General features: G+C 36.8%; 1 protein-coding gene across 5 annotated transcripts in view; it reads right to left on the bottom strand.

Moving 5' to 3' along the window:
- Window positions 1-11,751: 11,751 nt before the first annotated feature.
- Window positions 11,752-26,359, bottom strand: part of Ich (ichor) — a 35,866-nt gene continuing 21,258 nt past the window's right edge. For all 5 annotated transcript variants that reach the window (XM_049842161.2, XM_049842163.2, XM_021336625.3 and 2 more), the window contains one exon: window positions 11,752-16,292. In XM_049842161.2, coding sequence (XP_049698118.1) covers window positions 14,840-16,213 — 1,374 coding nt within the window. In that variant the 5' untranslated portion in view covers window positions 16,214-16,292 and the 3' untranslated portion in view covers window positions 11,752-14,839. The remainder of the gene's footprint in view (window positions 16,293-26,359) is intronic.

Below are 26,359 nucleotides of genomic sequence, written 5' to 3'. Positions count from 1 at the left end.
GAATTAGGTGTCTTCATCACATTTTACAATGTTCATCATGCGCTCTTCTTTATTCAAGGATCACTAAATTGTTTCAGTTAGTTTAACTACGCTACTATAGCCCGTTGTCAAACCTTTTATCAATTGTAAAGTGTAATATATCGAATTTCCGTTTGTGCATTAAAAACCAACGTTATGATTTTCGAGAAGTCAAAAAGCCGGCTGAATTATTCATCGTTGGTTAATGAATACATTTTCAGAAACCACAGTAGGAACCAGCGAATGATCGCTTCATACCCTGATTTCTCGAGGCGATCAAGTCAGTTCTGGTCTGTTCGCTCATCAGATCTAAAGCGGTTCGATGATAATATACTGTTGTCCTGTTAACCTACGTGTGACATATATATATGGTATTTTAACGTCCTCCGCAGAGAGCGAACGTTTGTGCTTTTATAAAGACGAAATACCGTTGTGCAGTAGGTAGTGACTTTGTATACAGCACTTATGTTTCTTCTGATCTGCTGGCTCCATGAAATGACAAATTGCGACATTTTATTTCTGGAAGAACTGCAGCTTCAATGTCAACACACGAATTGGACTTCTTTCGGACGTACGATCGTGACAGCTTTTGAATTCCAACATAACATAGTGAGTGAGTGCGAAAATCCAAGAAGTATGTGAAACTGGCATGCGCACCTATTCACTCCACCCAGCTATTCCGAATTGTGTGGTGTGGCTTCCAGTCAAACCGAATCTTTTACCAATGTTTAGTTATCTAATCTCTTCAACCCAGTGAACTACCGCGTTATCCATGGTAAGTAAACTGTTTGTTGTCGCGGCTGCTGCGAGAAAATGTACAAATGAAAACTTTGTCAACTTTGTTTTTTATAAATAGAATTACGTAATATTTCGGTTGACTAGATCCGGAGATTTCCACGTCACTTCTTTGTTTAGATAAATAACATCGTCGACACACCACTTGACCCGTTAACGCTGCTCCTAAGTGGCCTGTGTAAAAGAAATTCCGCTACGCATGAGCGATTCCACCAGCTAACTATATAATCGCGGCCACTGATGTGCCTTCGGCTAATCACAGTTGGTTAAAACTCAACCTATGAGTCGTCATGTCTTCCAAGCTACCAGTTTGTGCCATTATAGCTATAGTGACAATTTGTTTATTGATTTTCCTACGAGTGTTGGCACTCGTATTCAAATATCATGGTAATGAATATGAGGGTAGGCGATAAGTAACAACTTTTACTTTAAAAATGTTGCTGAATCAATAATGTGTGTTGTAGGTTCGAAGTGTGATGTTTATTTGCAGCAAATACAAATATAGGCGGCAATAGGTCTTTCAAATATAGGCGGGGTGATTAGATTCAATGAGAAACAAAGTTCCGACCAAACCTCAATACCGAGACGGAGGACATTTTCCACCTAAAAAAAAGTATTTTGTTTCAAAGTTTTCATTAAACTGATGAAGTACTGCGCTTTGCCTGTGTTGGCGAAGAAACGGGTCTATTGTTAACGTAACTTCTATGAAAATCCGCTCAAACCTTTCCGAACCCATTCCGTTTGCCATCCGAACACCAATACACCTCACGGAGAACCGCTACGGAATCGTCTAAGCAACCTGAGTACTATAAGGTACTTTCTGCAACTTTGTGCCCACATATAATCTAAACTGCCCACAAAATCAAAGAGCCGCCACCGTCTGGAACCTAACCGGACATAACCACACTGCAGCCCAATTCTTGGCGTAATTAAAAACATTGTTAGTGCCACGGAGTGCCGACAAAGCGTGTTGGCATTGCCATACCAATGGAGTTGCCATCTGTGCGCCATTCACGGGTTCATTGCAATTCCTAACGACTGCCGCGCGGTGTGTAAACTAGACGCACTCAGTAGGGCTGGCTTGTGTAAGTACTAAGTAGTAAAGTGAATTTTTACTTCAATCTGCACTTAAATGAAACTGCTTTTACGGATTTTATCGCAGTTATATTAATATCGATACGGCCGACACCTTAGTCTGCCCGTGACTTGACCATGGATGATGTAAAGGATGAAATGTCGAACTCCGAAATGTCGGAATCAATAGTTATTTGTTATACAAAAGTGCAAAGTTGCTTTTTAACCGCGGGCTCCATTTTAATTAGAATCCTGAGCGATAACGAGAAAATGAAAAGAGCACCAGGTGAAAAATCTTTGCACTCGAGTGCAACACGTAACTTTTCATCCCTTTTCATCGAAAAAAATACTAAATACAATAAAAGAAAATGGCGCGCAGATGACTAATTAAAAAGATGTACCTATTAATTTATTTAAAAAAATCTGTTTAAAATGTAATGAGTAATGTAAATAATAAATCAATAAAAAATAATAATTTCATCCCACCTAAACGAGGAAATTACTATTTCAAAAAAAGAAAATGGCGCGTGCATATGACTATCTTATTAATAAGAAGTACATATTAAAGTTTACTCATTTAAAAATTCATTTTAAAAATTGAATGTGGTAAAAAATCGATCTAAAAACTATAACAAAAATTACTCAATTAGTTGAATTATTGTTTGAAGCAGTAGTTTATTTGTTTAATACGTATTATTTAAAAAGTCTTATCAAGATTGTCACAAATGGAGTATTACACACGATGTTCTAAATTCAAATCACTTTGACGTTCTAGACTCTAGAAGTGCAAAACTACTCTTTCCGAGACGATGTGATAAAAATAAAAATAATATTAATAGTAAAACCGCGATAAGATCCGTAAGTAAGTGTCAGAAATTCAATCTGTTCTACATTTTGTTACTTGAGCAGTTAAAACGCTGTGTTTGTGTTCAATGTGATCGAAATCTGCTCTGAATCGAATGACTCCATGAAAATCTATAGTCTTTTTCTTAGACTCGTGTGTAGTGCAAGCTTTGGATTATCAATTTTAGGGCTGACCCCATATAAGTTTGTGACTTTTTTCATAAACAAGAATCCTGTGAACTTCCACGAATAGTGTTCTTTTACAATAAAAACTTTGAGACAGCACTCAGAACTGTGGACAGTTAACGAATTAATACTGGAAGTTTAATTACCTAGGTAAGTACTTCAAAATATTATCGTGGTTTAATAAATAATCATTAAGTTTTCCCAAAGTTTTCATCATTCGCCATCCCTAAGTTAGACTTTACGCGCACGTGTCTCATACATGTGTGTGTATACACACACACGTGTTTGCGTGTGTGCGTGAGGAAAGCTGTCCGTGAATGAGAAGCATTATAGCTTAATAACAGATTGGCTTTAAGTAGGCGAATGGGGGCTGGCGATTTACGAGCTATGTCATCTAGTAGTTTTTGTTTAATTATAATATCTAATGTTAATGAAATGCGTGTTATTTGTAACGGGTGTTACAGTTAGAAGTTTGATTTAATATGATTAAGTTATCTTCTTTGGAAAATCTAAACTTTTTGCCGGGTAACTGGCATGCCTTATTATCCCTTTAAGCAAATGAATATTTTCTTCAGGACTGACTTGGAAAATCGTGTTATAACCAAATACGTTACAAATATTTTAAACAACTTCTTAAATAGAAGGTTTAGTAAAAATCATCGTCGTGCGTCAAATTTGATGATTGAAATACATCGCATGTTAGTCATCTTTCAACGTATTTCGTACAATAGCGTAGCTCGACTTCTGCCTACCTCCTACCAAGGCAAGCCTTTACATAGAGTTATTACAATTAAGTACATAATACATTATTACTGGTAGATAGAGTTGCTCTCATTATTTCCACAGTCCGTGGAAAGTTAAGTATAGCGTATCATGAGCTTAGACCAGCCGTCTCATTATTGTGCACTCAATGAAGCACTCGATGCAACTATGTTGGTAAAATGTCGTCGCTAAAGAGTAAATTGTATTTGTATCGAATGATTTCTCCACGATTTATTAAAACGGAATAATCAAAGAGTTAATTTAGCTCTTTATTGAGTAGATTCTTCAATCTTGCGTCCTTGTTTGGCTAGTTTTAAATCACGTTGACAATCGGTCCTGTCACACAAGAAGGTCCCTAGAATTTCATATACATATTTGCAACTCGTCTAATGAAGAAAATGTTAGTTTTTATATGAGAGAGCTGTTCCTTTTGAATGTCAGTAAATTGGAAAATCAGGAAACAGCCACTTAGTATATTTTGATGCTAGTACAAAACGAAATCAGAATCCAACGCTGTATGAAACGAATGAATGACGCCATGTCTATATAATAATGACCAAACCCCAAAAATAAAACAAATCCATAAACGTGATGAGTTTATATTTATTGCGAGAAGGTTGATCACCGTTGTCAGTACCGTTGCATCGTGTAGGTGATAATTTTGGCCACCCGGTGATATCAGTACCTACTGATGTAAAAATAGCGGGATTTTTTCCTAAAGCTATTGACATTGCCAATTCATTATGTAGGGCATTGGTTGAACTAGATCTGGTTCGTTTGTTTTGTTGTATTTTTACCTGAAATGAGGAAAATGGTGTGAGTGATGTTACGTGAAAATTGGCAAGTAATAGCAAATGGCTGAGTCATGGTTGATTCTGTAAGAATATTTTCACTCTATGTTAATAACTGTGTTGTTGACTATTTTGAGGAAACAAACATTTGAAAAGGTCATAATGGCTAGTAAATATCGGACTTCTTTCTAAGCTGGCTAGTCAAATATGAAGAGAACTTGACTTTAAACTTAAACATATCAAAAAATAACTCTCTAAAAGCAAAGAAAGACTTCTCTCATCCACTATCATCATCATCCTCTTGCTTTATCCTTATTTTATTTGGAAATAGCCTCTTTTATTTCTTCAATACTTCTGATTGATGTCATCTCACAGGTGACATTCTTTCCAGCCATGCCGTCTTTCACACAATCGGTTAATTAAACAAAAATAAATACAGAATTATATTCAGCATCAGCTCATCAGTTGCGATTAACTTTGTACACAAATGTTGGTTACTAAGGTAAGAGTTCCAAGCCAGTGTTGCGTGGGAACATCCATTCTTTAATGTTTCTATCGCATTATGACGCGTAGATAACTTATAACAATTGAGAGAAATTCTTTCACTTAGATTGGGTGCTGTTCATTTGTTACAGTTTTCGTTTTTGTCTGGTTAAGTGCCGAAATTAATCTATTTAGTTTGAACTTTTTCGGAAGTCTGTAAAACAAAAATGGAGCAAAATATGTATATCTTCAGATTGGTGACCGTTTATGGTGTAGCTTCGCTTGATGTAACAGAAATAGGAAAACCTACTTTATCGTAATTTAAGATTACCTGCCACCTTTTTGCAAGGAATTCTTCTTCATTTCAGGCCATGTTATTTTCACACTTATGTATCACTGCACACTAATACATTGTAGTATTCAATCCTATTGGGTCACAGTATCTTGCTGTTAGGGAAAATAAGCTTCTTGAGATAAATGACGACAGGTCATCATGACCTAGATTCCATCAGGTTGACGCATTGATCATTATAGCATCACATTTTTTCAAATTGCTAATAGTACCTATACTCTTAAGACCTATTCTGCGAATCTGGTTACGGTAATCATTCCAGAAGTTTAAATTTTCGGAAAATTGGGCCTTTTCACACTAGGCAATTATTGCTGACTATTTAAGTATTCAGCGGTATTTATAGAGCGTCAAATATTAATTATGATTTATTGACCAAATCGAGAATCGAGACCACTACGTGCGTCAACGATTCGATTTTTCTTTAAATATCTATGACAGTTACGGGTCTTCGAATTTGACTGATTTCTCTCAAAAATAACATGATAAGTAGGTTACTATGAATTAATATGGTCATTTCTTTATCAAAGTGATATCTTTATCTAAGTGGGAAAGATAAAACTTGTAAACAGTTTTGCTAGTCTGGTATTTTTGAACGCCATAATAACAAACATAAATTATACCTAAATCAATGTTTCATGCCTTCAGCATCCTAGATATGTGTCTAGGTACTAGGTGTGAAGTAGGTAACAATTATAATGTTTGAACATATTTTATAGTTCTTCAAGTAGGTATATCTATCTAGAGAGATAAAATTGCCAAAATTCCAAAATTCCAGATAAAATTACCAAAATTCCATTGGCGTTTCATTATTGCAATCTTTAAAAGTCTATGGCTTATTCAATAGAAATAACTCGCATAATTTATAAACCCTTTAACCACATGCGCTGTATCTTCTCTCGATAAATTCGTTGATCACTTACCAACTAACGCACCCAAAGACTACGTTAAGCATTTCTTTGAAGAGTAGTAGTAAAAACAGTTGCTAAGGAGCATTTCGGACGTGACTCGCTTCGACACGACCGCGGTAAGTGTGTCGAGTTGAGAGTGAACACCGGTACAGTTATTCGACGGCTCGACTTTTACTTTTGACGCCCCCCTCTGCCCCTCCCCGTATGAGATACAAGAAAATGCTTTAGGCACGTTGTATGTAAACATGGTTTGACTTTGACTTTGAAAAATGGTGGCATTGATGTTCGAATCCATGTTTGTATAGCATTCGTAATGTTGTGACGGTTGGTTCCTTTTATAGCAATGTTTGAAGTTGTCTTGAAAATATTTTGGTTATGTTAAATTATCAGCTATCACTGCTATCAGCTGTACTTATCCCTGGTTACTGGGTGTCTATCTGCCTATTGTCCTCTGCCTATGGTCCTACATGAGGTCATGTTTCTCATATTCTGCAGTCTGCTTTCTTCAGGTGTTCAACCCACGTCTAATGTCATCTAGGTATATCTTAAGGTTTAAGGTTCTCAATAAAAAAATCCTCTGTTAGAATGACCGTTCTTTTGACATTCTTTACTATACTTAACTTCTACGTCACTGCGGTTATATTTGGGCCAGCAATTTTAACTTGCTGACGTCATTCCGGTGGCATCGTTTCACAAGGAATAAAATGTTGTTTATTTATGTAGGTCCAACACGTTTTTGTTACTATTTTGCCTATAGGTACTACTTCATTACCATGTATATTGTAATATACTGTCTGTTTTCCGGTGTTCCCGCATTTTTAGTCCGCGTACCGTGAAAACCACTGCTTTTACCCCAATTGAATATAGTCTATGTCATCCGGGGATAAAGTAGCTTCACAACAGTAAAATAATACCATATTAGTTCAGTAGTTTCGGAGTCTTTAGTGTACAATCAAACAATCAGAAAATGTTTCCCCTTTCTTATATTAGTACCTACTAGATTTTAGCGCCTGATAGCCAACTGGCCTGAAATGATTCTATCGATGGCATAAGATGGTTGTCCATGCTGTTACAAGAAATACTCGTTACTTGTTCGTAATAGTAGTGGTTCAATTAAAATTGTGCATATATTATCAAGTATCCAGTAATAACCGCATTGATAGCTTTAAATGTTAGCCCATGTCATTTTTGAATCTATACAAAAATATAAAGCTGAATTTTTGTCGCTTCATCGCTTGAAAGCGCTTATCTCAGGAACTGATTCGATTTGAACAATTCTTTCAGTGCTTGATACCCCTTTTATCGAGGAAGGCCATATGCTACTTTTCATCTAGGTACGTGTAGCATTTCCCCACGGGACACGAAACAATTGACAGCAGCCAATATTAGTAAAAAATGTTTTTTTTATTTTTAATGCACTTCCACACAACACTATTTACCCCTCAACTTACATGTTACATCAATTTCCCCTCTAAAAATACCTCCTAAAGGCCCCCTCAGACGAGCGGAGCCGCGCGGCATCACAGTTCACCAGCATGGCGGATGCAGTGCGGCGTATGTGTGTCATCGGCACACTTTCACAGCGGCCTGCCCCGTCGCCCGCGCAGCTTCCGGAAACTAAGTTTAAGGTCGTATGGTCAAGGTTATAGTGCTTTCATGGGTCATATGAGGATTTTGGCTGTGGGAAATTGGTTGGCAGAACTTAGGGTCGGAGCGGAGGTTTTGGTTAAATTCCTAAGTCTAGGGCGTGATGGTTAACTTGTCCAAGTCTTATTTGAGAGTTTTATTCTTTATGCAGATGTTGCAATAGGGCATACACTATTTAAATCAATGAGCGTTCTCTTCAGACAAATACTTTTTTTCATATTTCCTTATATAAAGGAGACTGTTTGGTAGTCGGCTGGTCAGAATATTTCCAGGATACGTTTGTCTAAGTTATTCATGATTAGCCATTTTAAAGACTATATTTAATTATCTTCACTAAACTTAGGTCTTACTAAAAGAGTAACACCTACAAGTATCATCATACAAGTTCACGCAGTCGACCTCAATTCTTCACTTTTGAGGTAAAAAACAATTCTTAAAATGATACAGAACAAAAGTGCTTGTCACGAAATATCATGACATGCCTAAGTAAACCATAAGTTTCAGACCGTGTCGTATTTATTATACGCTCCAAAATTACATTTTTGGCAATTTTTTAGCCAATTGAGGGAAATAGGTTATTTACGTTCTTTGTGTGTAGTTGCGTTTTTATGTGACACACATGGGCAGGTGGAAAGACAAAGAATGCTCTATTTTTAGAATATGTAAGTTTATATGTATCATCATCATCATCATCATCAGCCTATCGCAGTTTATATGTATATGTAAAGATATATTTCCAAGCTTCTTTCGGCAGTTTTAAGTTAATTTATTTAATGAATAATGTATCTATGTCACTCATCACGTGCGATCAATATTAAAATGCTAATATGTAATTTATAGGCGATATAACTGAAAATATTTTACAGTTTGTCATCGGAACCATTAGAAAAGATTATCCATAACGATCCGCGTGCTCAAACGCTGTCATTAATCATATAACAACCCAAAATCCGTGGCGTTGTAAAGGTCAATGTTTTAAATCATAAGCGGAGCGGATTTGTGCACTTATTTGTGTTTTATTGCTTCGGTGTTTATTCCTAAATCTTTTTCTTCTTAGCAATAAAACATAAGTAATGGTGAAGTCTATCCTACTTGGAATAAAAAATGATGATCTAAAATTGAGAGATTTCTTTTGTTTTATTCCAATGTGGTGTCCACAATTTTATTGATCAGTGTTATCAAATCCTCGCTACAATTGTCACTGTTTTTAAACCAACTTCTAAAAAAGGAGTTTCTGTGTTCAACTTGGACTTATTGCGAATTTACTAAAACATTAAGTTTACAGTTGTTTTAAGACAAATGGGTGCTTATGTTGTCGGTGAACTTTGGCCTTTGCTCATTTTTATATAAACCCTAGTATATTTTGAGTCGCTTATCTCTTATTACTTGCACCACACAACGGGTCGCGTACAAGTTCAAGTATGAAGGGCAAGGAGCGGCGCGGGCGCACATTCGCAAGCATTTCACTGCGGGCTAAGGTTGCGCTGACCTTTCAACAGTTGCTTCACGTTGGGGTGTCACCACCGGGGAAATGGATGGGTTGGCGAAATGTAGGAGTAGGGTATTTTGATAGTGATAAACTTCAGGATACTAGGCAAACTAAGTATGGTGTAGTTGGGGAAGGACTAGGTAGATTTTTGGGAGAATATTCTTTGGCTAGTAGGTAGGTATTAGAATTTGATGTGTAGGTATGGGTTGCGCTAAATAACTTAGCACTTCTGAAGTTTAATTATTTGACACCTCACACATGAGCAGCAATGTTTAGTTCGTAATGTTTTTGACTATTGTGAAGTCAATAGTCAGTTGTAACAAATGAACGCGCAAGGGACAAATGACTTCAGAAAATAAGTAATGCCCTTCAGATACAGATTTTCAACGAGTATTGATTTAATATTTTCGAAAGGAGTAAGTAAAGAGAAAATATATTTGTTTACCAAAATCTAGCACGTTTTGATGACCAGCTCCTGCATCACGTCTGCTGCGGTCATCACTCCTGGAGCGTCGTGCTGCAGCTCGCGTGGCGTCCATTCTCGTCGCGTGGAGTAAACAATGCATGCGCCGCATTAAGATTAGCACCACTAAATATAAGGAGTTGGTACTTTTTATTTAAAAAGTGTCGTACCGTGTGTATGTGTTTGCTGTAGCACATTTATAGGTACATCTTCTTCTTATCTAGTCAGCTGTAGGTTCAAATCACCTAACAAGCTCTAGTATCAGAGTTTTCTCAAACGCTTGACAGCCTCTGACATTCATTACTTCTTCTGACATTAATTCGTCCGACTATAGTACGATCGTTAGGAATTGCCTTAACAAATATAAAACTATTATTACCTAATGTAATTAGATTAACAGAAAAAGTGGAAGTCCTAGTTGAGAAGAAATTCTATTCTATGTTTAAAATTGAGATTTTAAAGTATCTCCTGCGAAACCCCGAATATCACCTTTGCAGGGTTTTGAGGTGATGTCTATAATTTATTCTTAATACTGATCTGGTACAATAAATAATTATGTTGCGTGAATAAAATCTGCTCTTTGTACCTGAATATTAGTATTTTTTGTAGCGTTTTTTTATTACTCTGTCACCAAAAGCAAAATGTCTGAAGTTCACATTAAAAGCATTCACGTAGTAGCAGTTTGCGGCGGCGGTGAAATCAAGCCGCGCTATGTAAGTGGGTTGGTGAAAGAATCTCTCCGGCGCGCGCGCACGTACCGACAGCAAACGCCGACCTTCAAGCCATGAATATTTTACCCGAAATTCATTTTGTGGCATAGTTTTTTACAGTCTCATTTTAACATTTAGACTGCTTTTATTTTCATGTAAAGAATAGGTAGTAGACAATTTCGTAAAAATTTGCATCCTTTAAATACGAAAGATTTATCACAAAAAGTTAACTGACTTCAATTTGATATTATAAATCTTGAAAACTACAATTGTAATTACTGGAAATATTTTAATGACCATTGAATACTACAATCGAATATTTAATTACCTATTACTAAATTAATATCATTTTGTAATGGTAATCAGTAGCAGATTGAATTGTTTAATTTATAATGCAAAAGCTAATGCTGCTTAGGGCCATTTTACCCATTGGCTATGACAATGTAAAAAATGTGCTAAAGCATGATATTTTATTCGATAGACGCTATAAAAAATAACTATTTTCTGCCAATCTTGATCCAATAAGTGACAACCCATACCTACCAACGTAAAATTTTGACATTGCAATTTTGGCACACAATTAACAACCGAAACAGAATTGCAACTGTCCATTATATAAAATGGCGATTTGTTACAGAACCGTCACTAATAAATTAATTACATTGCAAAAAATAAGATTTAATTATTATGTGTTTCACAACGCTGTTTTTGTCTACCTTACATTACCTATGTGTGAGTGTAGCGACTCGGCGATACGTTGACATTTAGCGCGCACGTGTGAGTTATATTCGCACGACTTTTTATGTATGTGTGCGTGTTTTCTCTTGTGTGCCCTGCGCAAGAGCACTTGTTGACGCAAAAAGGCAATTTGTCGTTTGTGTGTGCATTATGACAATTTTCACATCCGACTTTCTTCCGAGACGCACGGGAACATTACGTGTGTTGTGTGAACTAAACTTTTAGTTGGATCTTTCACTTCGTGTGTTCACACCTTTGTTTGCTCTATAGATGTCTAATGTGACCCACTTGCGGCTCCGCGTGTATTTTTAGAAAATATATGTGTGATTCTTGTTTGATAATGTGATTGAGCTCAAGATCGCTGTAATTAAATTCAATGACTTACAAAAACTTGCATTTATTTCCTAAGAAATTCAAAACCTAAGAAATCACGAACTTACCAAGTCCAAACTAAAATGTAGAAAAAAAGGAATATAGAAAACAAACAAAAAGTTATCGTTAACAAAAAAAATCTTCATTTATTTTACATTAATTTACAAATTTACTTAAACATCTAATGGAAAAACCTCTTGAAAAATAACATTCGCCGCTTAATAAGTACGCATAATATTTAATTGTTTTCGTCAACTGTAATGCTTTACAATTAATTAATAATTACAAAAATTATAATTGAAAAATAAATACTTAACGCTAACAATTTATATTCTAATAAAAAGGTACTTTTATTAAGTTCTACTTAGCACGCTGTGAGAAACGCGGCGGTTAAAACGCCCGTCTGACATTTTAACTTTGAACGCAGCAATATATTTGGATCCTCATAAATTATAGCATGGAATGAGTAACATGTCACTTAATTGACTGTAAATCAATCATTTAAAGATTTATGACGGAATAGTAGGTCAGAAAGGCAAAACTTTCAGTTTGTATGTGAAAAGTGTGCCGCATATTCAAATCGTTAATACTACCGAAATGAATTAATACAGTTTGTTAAAGCTGAAAATATAACGTCTAAGATGTTTATTATTGGAGAAAGCTAATAATAAAACTTAACGGAAAACAGTTGCTTTCGTTTCGTGGTCTCCTTCTGAAGAAATGAATGGCTCAGTTTATGGTTTTAATGATTTAGTCTAAATAAAATGACATTATTGTCAGTTGTAAGCCCTGCTTTTATTATACAAAATCTGTTAAACTCTTACTTGAGTTTGAGTTTGACTTAAAGTATTTTCTATCGCACCAATAACCGGACGGATAATTTCTGCGTTTTCCGAGCGTTTCAACCGCGCGTTTTCTCAGCGTGTATTTCCCTACTGGGCAGTCGCTAGTCTGCAACGACAAGCGTTTTAACGCCTATACAGTCAGAGATTATCCTACGATAGTCGCAGGCCTAGTGGAATGTTAGTAGCGTGTATCGTATACACTGAAGCTGAAAGATGATACATTAGATAAGTGAAGGAATGGTAAGGGAATGTGTATAGCAAGCTTTATGTCAAAGTTCACACTCACAGTCTTTGAAATGATTTTAGTGATAAAATATGTATTGACTATGACGATGATGATGTTCAAGTTTTGTTTTTGAGCGATTTGCAAAATGATTTTAATCGTGAAATCGATGAAAGTGATGTTGAGTGATGTAAATTTTATTTTTTTCTATCACTAGTATGAGTGATTTTGTTCTGTGCCGATCGATTAAGGACTCTGGAAAATCTTATTTGATTAAAGACTGCAAGAACCTACGGACGGACGGTTGATTTCCAAAATAAGTGCGCATGAAATTGAGTCATCTCACGTAACTCAGTAATTAATCACTGAAGTGTAATTACTTCTAGTCCTAATCACGCAGCCCTCAGCCTCGCGGTAAATGGCCTAAATACCGTATGCTGTAACAACAATTATAAACTGCCAACGAATACCAATCTTACGCAACAACGGATCGGTATTATTAGTACGAATTTTATATTTTTTACCCGTCCGCTTCCCGGACGCTGGCAGTTCCGTTCGCGTGCGTTGGCGCATCTAGTTGAACATATAACGAAGCGATTTGATTGGCTGTTCAATTCCACCAATAATATAAAATATTTTTTTCATCTACTTCAAACCTTATCTACCAATTTTTTGGGCAATAGTTGCGAAGGGTTATTGAACTTTGAAATGGTGCCCTAAAGCCTTGAATTTTGACTGAAAAGCGAAAACAAGGCCGTACTTTAAACGTGATGGAAAATAATGCAATGCTGTTGATGTTGGTGGAGTTTTCATGGTTGATGTTGAAGGAAATGATGAAATTGTCGATATGATTTCAGTAATGATTCGATGAAGATACGATAATAATGATTTTTTAAATATATTTTTATGAAAAACGATCCCTTATGAACTGTATGGACTGTGTATATGTGGTTATGAACTTTAACTTAAATTACCTGAGGGTTGTTAAGCCTTTCAGGAACAAAATGACAATGGTTTGTGAAACTTATAGTCTATGTTTTGCATGTCATGTTAAAAGATGAAAAACATTGAATGATTACTTTGATAATAACATTAAAAATCTTTGCAAGTTAATTGATCTTTAGTAAAATATATTTTGGTCCCCTTTTGAATAACTCTAATGATGAATCGATGATATTATTTTATAAGACGTTTATAAGTCGCAAAGATTTTTATTTATTGACGTTTTGTGACTGTTGTGTTAAACTGAGGTATGTTATGTTATTAATACTTGTTACTTCAAGTAGAAAGTTAATTCAAAGAGCCAAGAAGTGGCGCGAAATAATAAATAACTAGCAGCGATAATGAAAACTAAACCTTACTCATAAACTATGTTGCCAACCGAATAATAAAAAATCCCTACATATTTTAAAAGAGTATTTTATACAAAGTTTTTAAGTACAACAGGTTTATAATTGGCAGTATCATGTTAGCCTCGTGAGCTTTGTCATTTCTCATCTTACTTTAATTAAGTACTTATTTATACATTTAAAGAAATAAAAATCCTTATTCAAAATTCTGACTAACAATAGGTAATCGGAGTAACCATTCACATAAAATTAAATAAAAATGTTGCTCTACATTACAAAAATATATATTTCGTTCATGTTTTGGCCGTTTCAAAAAAGCACGTCTTTGCGCTCAAAGCTAATAAGTTTCCTAGTTAGCCTCGACGTCAACACATAACCGAAATAATGGAAGATATAACTACACTAATGAGACGGATAGTTCGGAAAACAATCATAAAGAGCGGAGCGGAAATCTTCAAGAACTTACAATCTACTAATATAATACAGAGAATATAAATCACTTAAAACTAGTTAACATTGCACTTGTCCTTAGGAATGTTATACTAATTAAATTAATTACTCGTGATAGCACGTAACTACGTTAGAAGACGTTCATGGACGTCGAACGCCTGGCGACATCTCAACAACGCCAATGTTCCGGAGCGTTGCAACGAGTTCCTAACGAAATTAATTTACAATAGCCTACATGAGATTCAGCGCGCACTGCGTCACCACGCTCACTGACACTACAGTCACAGACACACTATATTACAAACTACAAAATGCTTCATTTTGAGCTAGAACCTACTCCTCTAGTCCCTGCCGATCCGCTTGTGGATCTGTTGGTGCTTGATAAGGTGCGCCTTCTGCCGGAACGCCTTCGCGCACACGTCGCACCGGAACGGCTTCTCCCCCGTGTGGGTTCGGAGGTGAACCTTAATGTTGGACTTGTTCAGGAATCCCCTATTGCATATCCCGCACCGGTGCACCGGCTTCTCCTTGCCCAGCAGCCCGCTCAGCTCGGCCGCCGTCGCCGACGGGAACGCCAGCGAGCTCCCGTGCATGTTGCTGTTCGCTTGTTTCGCTTTAGCTCGACTTCTTTTGCTTTTACTAGCTGGTGTGGAAGTCGTAGTGTGAGCGTGCGGGTAGCCCAGCAGCCTTTCTGGACTGCATAGGCCATCAGGTTTCAGGCCGAGCGCGTAATGTGGCGCGTATCGCCCATTTAGCAGTCCACCGACACCATCGGTCGTGGAGACGGCGTTCCCCGGGGGAGATGACGTTGAAATCACGTCCATCCCATAACTTGTGGAGCTCGGCGCTTCCTGCTTGACTGGAGGTCCATTTTGCAGCCGATTTTGAAGCAGTGGCATGTAACCATGCGTCAACAAAGACTGCAGGGTGGATCCCGCCTGCCCTAAGTTCTTCTGAAGAAACTCCGTGCTTTTAGAAAACTCCTGATTTTTGCATGGGTAATCAAGACTCGAGTGATGATTTTGCCCCGAGGGTGGTGAATTGGGCAGACCAAACTCCGCTAGATCTTGCTGTACAATCTTATCACCAGGCTGCGTGCACGCACCTGTTATCCAGGCATCGATGTCCATCCAACTATCTCTGGAGTCATTCCTCTCAGGATCCTCTGGTTGAGACGGGACAGTGGTGTCGGCGATGGCTGAGCCGATGATAGCCGCGATGTCTTCTATCGAGCTGATGTCATACATGTCCTGCTTGTGTCCGTCCTCGAACAGTTTCGCGGGAGGCGAACATGACGCGGCGCATGAGTCCGCAGCGGAGGTGTCCGCGAAGGGTTTGGTGTCAGGCGCGTCGAGGAACGGTTTGACGTCCTCTAAGTCAGGTGGCTCCGCGTCAGCCGCGCAGGTCGAGGAGGAAACTACGTCATGGTCGGCGCCGTAGCCGCTCTGCGTTGGATAGTTATTATTCTCTTCTGGAAGGCGTTGCGCGATAGCATGGTAGTGGTGTCCAGAGATGCCGTTGATAGAGAGGTGCCCAGTGTAGCCAGTGAAGGGAGGGAGGGGCTTGAGTTCTGCGAGAGGGGTAGGGGCGAGGAGAGAGTCGAGGAGCTCGTGGCAGGTGGGCGGGGGGGAGGAGTTGTCGAGCTTGGGGTCCAGCCAGCAGCTGCCGAGCAGGAGCTCGTCGCCGCTGGCGCCCGCCACGCCAGCGCACTTCATGCCGCGCCTCACCGCGACGCCGGAGCCCAGTGAGAGCCCTCCGCCGCCATACTTGGACGCCGCCACCCTGCTGCGCTATCTGCAACAAGTAGAGAACACTGCTATAGCATTGTCTAAAAATATAAAATGCACCAGACATATAATGAGTTACAAAGTAATGCACAACATAGTGTAACAAAGTTTCAAATCTTAAAAATTAACCATGAACAGGATATAACCTCATTATATTTAATTTGTGTTTTTTAAACATAATTTGCTACATTTTAGCAGTGGCCCAGTATAGTTGCGCATTCGCAATCAGAGATGCAGGCAGTAATCGCGCGTCACGGCTCACTAGCTAACAGTGCTGCGGCCCATAGCCGCTTCTGTTTTATTTCTAGACAGTTTTGCTCTGTTTTTAATATAAACAATCGTTTTAGTTTAGTAGGACTTACGGTATTATATGAGTAAGATATGGAGCGTTGTTTTAGGGGGTCCTTTTGGTGTACCTAGTCTTTTCTAAGAAGGCGTTGATTAGTAATATTTTTGCTCGTTTTCTTACTCATTGAGAAAGGTTACTTTAAGAAGAATATTTTTCAGTCTGTAGGAATGCGTCTTTAGTATAATTTTACGTACATGACGGATACTTTAGGTTGTCAGAAATCCACTATAAACCAAGAACCCTTTACTCCTAAATTCGTCCCATCTGCGGACAAAAGACCACTAAGCACTTGAAACTAGCTTGCAAAACGCATCGCAACTCCGATAGTCGTCAGATAGCACCGATCCGGCACAATTATCGGACGCAGCCGCGATTCCTGACCGTGTTCCGACGCTCGTATGCCGCAACTACGGCATTTGCATTATGTAGGTAACAGTTTAGGTATGAAAAATATAAGGCTTAATGTGGACTTCATAGTAGAAGGCAATAGTTTTTGTTTTATTTATCTAAATCATCAGATAATTAAAACTTTGGAATCAAATAGTTCCGTATAGTTAAATTAGCAAATGTTTTTCCTCCTGACTCTTAAAGTAGGGTGTGTTTTTACCACAAATTTAGTTAACCTGACATAAATAGCATCATGACTCAAATAGATCAGACTACAGTTTTTGTTATTTACTCAACTGTGTATTTGTTTGACTATAAAAACTTTTACCTACTGAATGATTTGAGAATGCAATTTTTTTCCTCTACCCTACTAAATACTTAATTTTCCTCATCACAATAATCGAAACACCGAAATCCAATTTTTTGCATTGATTTGTGGAAAATGTTATTTAAACTGTTTATTGCTAGAACCAGACACAAATAAGAAGTTTTTCTTAATAAAGTTGCTACATCGCCACGAATGACTGGAGAATTTCAATGTCAAAAGTGTTCATTCACCTTTATGAAAAATTCAGACATTGCAATTGCATTTTTTATATAAAACTGCAGTACAATAACAATTAATTGTAATGTGTAGCTGCATTCAAGCAATAACTATACAACACGAGAAAAAAGAACCAATTCTATCAATCTATCTAATAGGAATTTTCATCACAGTTCGGTGCAGTTACAGACAAAATTCGAACCTATGACAACACGCACAGTTGGCCAATGTCCGCACGCAACTCATTGCGATAGTACCGCGGAAAAAAATACTATTAAAATATAGATTTGTCTCGGCTGCCAAGAACGCGGCCTTGATTGGAGTTTTTCGCAAAATTCTGTTGTAGTGTGGATAAAAGGTTGATTGCGGGCGCGCCGGCCGTGGCGGACCCTGTCGCAACACGGTGCAGAAAAAATGAATTACCAAGACACCCGATTGCATACTGAACGTGACTCTATCAGTGGCCAACAATACTATTTTAGATATTTAATTTTTCGTAATAATTATCACCGCCGTTATGTCGATAGAAAAACTACGAAATAACTCAATTATTGCAGGTTTTTTTGTTAGCATGCTCTAATACAATGCAAGCTGAAAGATTTTTCAAGTTAATAGTGATAGGTTGAAGTTTAGGCTTTAAATAATCTTAATCTTGAAACTTGTAGGAAAACATCTACTGCAGGAATTGGGTCTGTATATTTAATAAATAGAGTCGACAGCAGCTTTTCTTAATCTGCGCTTTAACACCCATTTTAGACCTACAGCCTGTGCTTAAAGTTAAAAGTTAACTTAATAAATTAAGTTGGGTTTAAGTGTAATAATTTCATACAGTCGATGCATTTAAAAGTGCGACAAGTAATCTATTACTCAACAAACTTAAAGACCTCTGATCCATACATTATTAAAAAAAAACATAGGTGAACGCCCATCAAGTGTGAAGATTATAATATGACGCCACGAACATACTGAATGCGGAGTTTTTCAGTACTTCATTAAACATTAAAGTTAATTGTGTTCAAGCAACCGTGACGGACGGTTCAGGATGTCTGACCGGCTAGTAACATACTCCGGTTCAGATTAAACGTTATTTTATAAACTAGGTAATTAATTAACGGAAAAATATTGGTATTTACTGTGGTAAGTTTGCATTATTTCTTTTGATTGGACCTTTTTTGATGTGTTAGTTTTTTACAGTATTGAAGGTGCTTTTTCTCTGAGACTTGAAAGTAATTATAATCGATGAACTAAATCTTGATTCATAGAAGGAAGACTGCTAATTTTTCCAAAACAACTTCATCGAAAAATTGTCCCGTAGCGATTCATGAATCATAGCCTGCTTGTCTCATCAATGCATAAGCTACAATCCACCATTCATCAAAACACTAAAATGTAACAAACAATAGCTCCAAATACCAAAAAGAGCGTAAAACATTCGACACCCATCTTTCCCCAGTGGTTTCGGTCACCAATTTTGGCGTTCACAAAATAATAATAACTGAAGAATTTTAACTTCTGTCTTGTCCCAATTCCTTAGAAACTGTGACAGTTCCATAGATTATTCGCTCCGATGGGTCAGCCTAGTGAAAGTAGAAACACGACTATCTTTTGTAAATCAAAACGATCTTTTATAAAATATTGATTATGATGGACGACAGACGAAGAAAGTATGACATTTTTGATTTTCCAACGTTTTCTGTTAATGTAAGTGGAGTAAGCGGAGTGAGGAAAGTGGACTGTATCAATTGCTTAATTAGTTTAATTTTTCTGTCTGTCTCTTGTTGCTTATTTTGCATATTGTTTTTATTTATTTTACTAAGAGAATAAATTGAGCTACTGAATATCTGAAGCGATAGATGATAGAGATTTGTAAAAGCTCTTTTTTTGTGATTGTCAGAAAAACACTAACTAAAATTAGCCGTTGTTTGACATACCTAAAGCTCTAGGTAATCTGAACTATAAATCTTCGTAGTAAGTATTTTAGCCTATTTATTTGATTTTCTCGTTATAGGTTTTCTGAATAGCTGGCTATTAACTTATCAGCGCGTTGCTAGGCAATATCCTGTTGGAGTCTAGTTAACTAGTAGTAAATGCTTTGAAGATTTATGGGAATATGTAGGCAAATGGATCTGAAAATTTACTGTTTTGAGAAATTAGCAAAATCAATAATAAATAAAAAATCGATTCAACCTCCTCTAATAATAAAATCCTAATCTTAATCTGCTTAAGTTCCTAAAAATAACTATAAACCTAATCCCAAATCCTAAGCTGTCCCAAATCTTACCCACTAAGCTCAACCGCAACTTAACATAAAGCACGCGACACACTGACCGACTGACGCCCCCCCTCCCACCACCACAAGCGGATTCTTAAAAAAAATCGTATCACGAAATTAATTTTTAGGCCAAACCTACACGAGGCGCCCGCATCGAAAATTTGTCGCGCACAGACAGAGACAAAACATACGCTCTAAACGAGAGTGAAAGAAACGGGTGTAAGCGAAACAGGGCCGCCTAACGGTACACACGCGGAAGTGTGTCAGTGGCGTAAACACTACTTTATTATACACAGGTCGTAACTACCAGCGGCTTGTCATTCAAAACGCAACCTTGACCGAAGGTAATAAAGTCGGAATTTGGGTGGCGGAGTGTTTGGTTTTCGATTTTCACGGTGCTGATTCACGACAATAGAGCTATGTCCGTTTCTGTTTGATGATTGCTCGCGAGAATCCAGTTTTTAAACCTACCTCAAGGCTAGACTTGCATTATGCTATTGATGGACTATTGGCAGGCGATACCATCTTGACGTAGAAAGTTGGCGCGAACTTAACTTGCTGATAATTGTTACAAATGCATTATCGGTCAAACTATGTAGTAGTACAATGTTTATTTTCGTAGAAGGAAGTTGACTGATTTCAACTGCATGTTTTACCGTAAAATACATTCAAAACATTCAGTCAATAATCCTGTAAGACGGACATATACACTATTTACTCATTATAAATAACTTAATACAAAATATTATATATTGTTTTTTTATCGCATGTTTAACATAAAAGCCCTAATGCACACATTAACTCCACGATCTCACCTAAAGCTCGGTTCACACTACGCGTCTACTGTTATCGCGCCTTCCTCAATTCATTCTAACTCGATAAGATCTTCTTAAGCTGATACAATAAGAACACGAACATTGTCGATACTGTTCTAGTCGATAAAGGGATGTTTAGTGATGCTATTTATCGATATATTGCAATACGTATGTATCTTCGTAAACAAGGATTAACTGTTTGAAAAGTTGTCCTAGGTATGTGTTTTACGTAAGCTTTTTTCAGTTCTTTTCGCTAAATTCATTCGTCATCTGCCTAGTACTTTCTCAAGTATGTTCGGTCGGTTTGGGTCTTTCTCGTAAGTAAAGTTGTTCTAGGATGCCTTTCCTTCCTTTCCTATAGAATAATCGTTTACCAATTTATATTAACGGAACTTTTTCGGACTTGCTAAAACTGACCTGCGGATAATTCAAATAAATGTAAATAACAAGGATTTTTGTTTGCCTAAAATAAAAATAAACATAACCGTCTACAATAAGCTTCAACACCAATTTCATTTACAACTATGTATTACCTCAAAGTATGCCGACATAACCTCAAAAAAAAAATCCTCAAAAATTTGCATAGCATAGCAAAACATTATTATCCTAACTGTAGTTAACTTTAGAACTCAGGTACTGTCGGCACTTTGATCCCTACATCCTAATTGCCTAATATACTGTCCGTTTGTCAAGGCAATAGGTACCGTTATAGGCCCAACGGGTTTTTTAGGAGTGGACGATGGTATGCGTACGCGCACAACGAGGTTGAGTGGATTTTGGGTGGCCCGTGTGGGAACGATGTAGTGAGCGAGTACTGCGAGTAGGTGCTATTGTCTTGACCTTATTAGTGTAATCGATATTCGGTTTGTTTGGCTATCGATATCGGAAATCGATTAAGGTTGAGATTTAGAGATCAAATTGATTTTTTGTACTGATTTTGTTGGCTTTGTTAATTGATATTGTGGATGTTGAATGTCGAACGGTTTCCACTTAAACTACTGAATCCAGTTAATTGCAATATGATACACCTTATTTTTGGATCAAAACAAGATACTGTTTTATCCCAGTATCAAAACATAACAGATGATTTTCAGCAAAATATTTACAACGCTGTTCTATATCTTATACAGTCTGACAATTCAGTTTGAATGTCAACAGTTGTTAAAAACTTCGATAAAATCAATCACAGCGCGACAAACGCAACTATATTTCGACAATCAACCACGATTTGTTAGCCAACCGCGCAGTTTACAAAACATTTATTCTACGTTATAAAATTACGTTGAAAAGCCCAATAAAGTGAATGGTATCGCAATATCCTATATTGTAAACAAATATCATAAATGTGCACCGAGATATAGAAAGTACCCTTGTCTGATATACGTTCTCTGTAGTTTGTAGATAGGTATATTTCACAAACTATGTTGACCAGAACATGAAATTACATTGGAGTATGATGTGGAATAATGGTTTAATTTAGACAGCGAAAAATACCATTTACAATGTTAATAAAACTATCATTTAAACAATTGATTAAAACTTACTGGAATGGTCAAAACAAAATAAATATAATACAAATTCTATTTTTTTTTTCAAGCTTAATTACAGGCTATTATCCGGTACTATCTCACTTGTTCTAACAGCTAAATTATTGTTCCTATTTAATTGTTTTATACTATCAATTACTTTAGTATAGCTTACTGACATAAAAATATAAATATTTAAGTTTACTCCAAAAATCTAACTTGAGACAAACAATACTGTAGTTTTTCCAAAACTATTAGAAAACTAATAAAATTGTCCAAAACTATGCAAAGCAGATGTTTCTTCTAGTTCGAACTAGTAAAATTTAAATGAGTAACAAATAAAGACATTGTTCTTGTCACAGAGCTTTATGTTAATGAGTCAAGTCAAAGGATTGATTAGCATCTCAATTTGTTCTACAGAATATATTGTAATGTAAATTGGTGTGTTTGGTTTGTTTTTAGTTCAGAATGATGGCTTAGTTTAGTTTTTTGCAGTTTATAAGTTCTTATTAATATTTATGTATATCTTGTTTCATTTATAGATAAGTCCTAAAAACTAAACGATATCGAAAAGTTTATGTAACTAAGCTAACATTTTTATTTAAAGCTCTCAATCGACAAATTAGACCTATTATATCTAGACAACGCCATTTATTACACGGATACTCTTTGTTTACAGAAAACAATAAATTGACTATAGCGCGAAAGTTATATCTTATTTCTTTTAAAGGATTCATACAAACCTGAAGCGCTTTAACTTTAAGAGGTTTCGTTAATTCTAAAGAAAATACTAAGAATTCTACATAGGCCTTATTTCATTTCCAATCCACAATTTTTCCTACACACTCAACATACAGCACAAAACATCAAAATCCCACCATTTACCCAAAACCTAACATACCGTTACTCTTTCGGTCCTCCGAGCTCCGGAGCCCGAATCCCGTAATGGTCACAAAAACCCCGGGTCGTTGTCCTGGCTATCCCGGTACAGTTACCGGGTCGAAGCACCCGTGGCCTTGAGCCCCTGCTTGGAATACGAATACAGGTGGACGCACTGTATTTGTGTTTTAGGGGGAATTTCTTGGTTTTGGTAGAATTTTTTTGTGTGATTAGTGCGGTGTAGTGGTTTTAAAAATATGGTAGGATTTTATAGATGTTGCGATATTCTTCATTGTACTACACAACTCGGTTTCTGATCTATTTTGTTATTGGAACCATAAATAACATCTATCTACTTCTTCACAAAATCTTAACTAGATCCTAAACAATACCCTCAACAAATATCCTCTATCTATCACAGACAGCGTATATCTATCATAGACACAGGCATAAAGCCAGCCTTATAAGGCTGCCGCGATGTAAGGCACAGGGGCAATGGGTGAGCCGGGCCGCGGTAACAGCCTCCCATAGCGACGCACTGCTATGGGACTTTATGGCAAGGATGTCGATATGAGCGCGAATATTTACGAATTTTGGATTAATTGGTGAAGGAATTATGACCTTTTTTGGGTGAATTTTAGTTGAGTGGGGTTTAGTGACATGTCCTTAGTTGTATGGTTCTTAAATGTGTGGTATTTTTACTGAAACATACGTCGTGAATAGATGATATTTTCAATGCAATAATGATGACTGCTACTATTTCATAACAATAAGATAATGAAGCCTTCAAATAAATGGAATAGCTTCAGAGCTTTTTCTACAAAAAAAAAAACTTTACTGTTGTAACAAAATGAACTCATGTAACCTAAACATTTAATACATTACAATAACCAGTTCTTCAATAACGCCTCATCTTTACACAAAAACTTTAATAACTACCATTGCACGCACACTAGCGCACGTGGGGTGGGTATGTGTGTGCGTGATGGCGTCGACGCGTATGACGCATGCGCACGCCGCTAGACCACTTGTGACGTAGTGACACTCCCGTAGATATACAGGATGTTTACTTTGAGTCCTGGTATTACATAAAATGTGTATACTTGTATGTCCCAATCAATATAAGAACTACTTCTCGGTTATCACTGAAATACTTGTAACAATAGCTATTGGTTTTTACGAATTTTACATAGGACCTATCAAATTATTTTTGTTTGACTCAGGAATTGCAGCTTAAACTTCATCCGCATTGGTTGAATCTGGGCCTATGCAAACTAGACTAAGAATGAAGCAGTAAAAATAATTCCCTCTAATCGAATTAGCAGTTTGCTTTCTTATTCAAGTACTTGAGTACAAATAAGTTTTTTGCCGTTTTTACATTTATTATTATTAGCGGTAAACCGCGTAGTTACTCCAATGGGTTCGGAGCTAATTTGAATGGCAGCTAGTTTGCACATCTAGAGCAATTTGACAGTTGGCCAATAGCTTGTTATAAAACTTATTGCGGTATTGTAATGTTTGCTATTGAAAGTATGTTTGTTATTCATTTTGTTGGTAATTGTGTTCGATTCATGGTGAATTAGCTTCACATTCAGTAGTGAGTTTAGTGTGAGTGTACCGTTTGCGGTATCGGTAGGATTTTTTACTTTGATTCCAAACTACCTATATGTCTGTTATAATAATCAGAACCAACGTTCTCTTGTCAGAGTGTCTTGAAAATCAATGAGGAAAACGCCCCCGGGTTTTTGAAACTATACTTTGTATAAGATACTGTCTTAAGAAAATATCCTTTTATTTCTCATCAAAACATTTAACTTATCTATTTTGGTATTTACACCCAATTGAAAAAATATGTTCATCCAAAAGTCATCGTCCTGTATATCCCCCACACACGAGAATATTTACAAGCTCAACTCGTTGTCCGAGTCAAGGTGGCGGTACAGTTAACCATTGTTTACACTGCGCGCGACTGTACTCACTGTACCGCGCGACTGTACGCGCCGTCATGCGCGACTGTACAGGACTAGCTTTGTCTATGCTAATGATGACTACGAGGTGGACAGGTCAGAGTTCATTGTAGTACGGTGTTATTATTTTTACAATCATCTCAAAAGTATCGTAAATCTCTATAAAAAAAAAAAACTCCATAATGATATTTGGTATGGAGATTATAATAATCGGTCTAGCCTTTTCCTATGTATGAGCTTCCCCAGTCTCATCGCCTCAACCGAATACCCTCGATGAGGAGATAACTAGCTGAAACTCTGTATTTTAGAACACTTTGATATAGGTATATTAGGTTCCCAAAGGTATACCACGTTATTTGTCTGGTTTAGAATGATAATAATGAAGATTATCTTTGATAGAATTTCTTCCTCAACTCAACAATTATTTGTTTCCTCTACTAAATACCGCTCAACCAACTTTGCGATTATCCATATGATAAATTGTAACAAACGAACATTTTTGATTAACTTTAAATATAAAAGCGAAGTGCCTTCATGCCAAGAGCCATGTCATGTCATGTTATAAACTTAAAAGAACATTCCTCATCTATCTACACCAATCTACACTTAGAAAGAAGTATTTATTCTTGTACAATGTCACTTTTATTAACACCCTTATTAAATGCTTAGCTTGCACCTTATAAATATACTTACCTACATATAACAAGTTGTAAGAGTACCTACACACTGCAGACTAAACAGACGGCCGATTTTTTTTTTTATAAAGAAAACCTTGATTCCAATCAAAGTTTTCAGACGATCTGATACCAGTTAAATAACTGCTCTTTGTAATGTGCGTACTACCATTCATCCAGGCTAACCGGATTCAGCTGAGAGCCACAAGAAGCGACTGCCTATCTGACCCCCTCAACCCAGTTACCCGGGCAACCCCATACCCCTTGGTTAGACTGGTGTCAGGCTTACTGGCTTCTGACGACCCGTAACGACTGTCAAAAATTACTGATTTATCCATATACTGAGTCCAAAAAACTATTTGCCGATTAGATATGTTTGCAGTGTGCGGGTTATAAAATAAAACAAAGACCTTTTGAACTTCATATAAAATTCATTGATTGGCGAGCTTTGAAGTTTCCAAGGTGTTAATGTGAATAAAGGCTTATGTCAACTTGATTGACATAATTTATTTGAACACGCCTGAGTCCTGTCCAATTATCTGATGTAATTATAGTAGAAACTATTGCTTTTCTAGGCAAAGAATAACTTAACTGGGTAAAATTTAAAATGGTATAAATTTTAAAATACTACAAGTATATTTAAACTTTTTAAGCACAAAAA

The sequence above is a fragment of the Helicoverpa armigera genome, chromosome 5 (assembly GCF_030705265.1).
Source record: "Helicoverpa armigera isolate CAAS_96S chromosome 5, ASM3070526v1, whole genome shotgun sequence".
NCBI classification, from domain to species: Eukaryota; Metazoa; Arthropoda; class Insecta; order Lepidoptera; family Noctuidae; genus Helicoverpa; species Helicoverpa armigera.
This window is presented reverse-complemented; position numbering and strand designations above follow the sequence as displayed.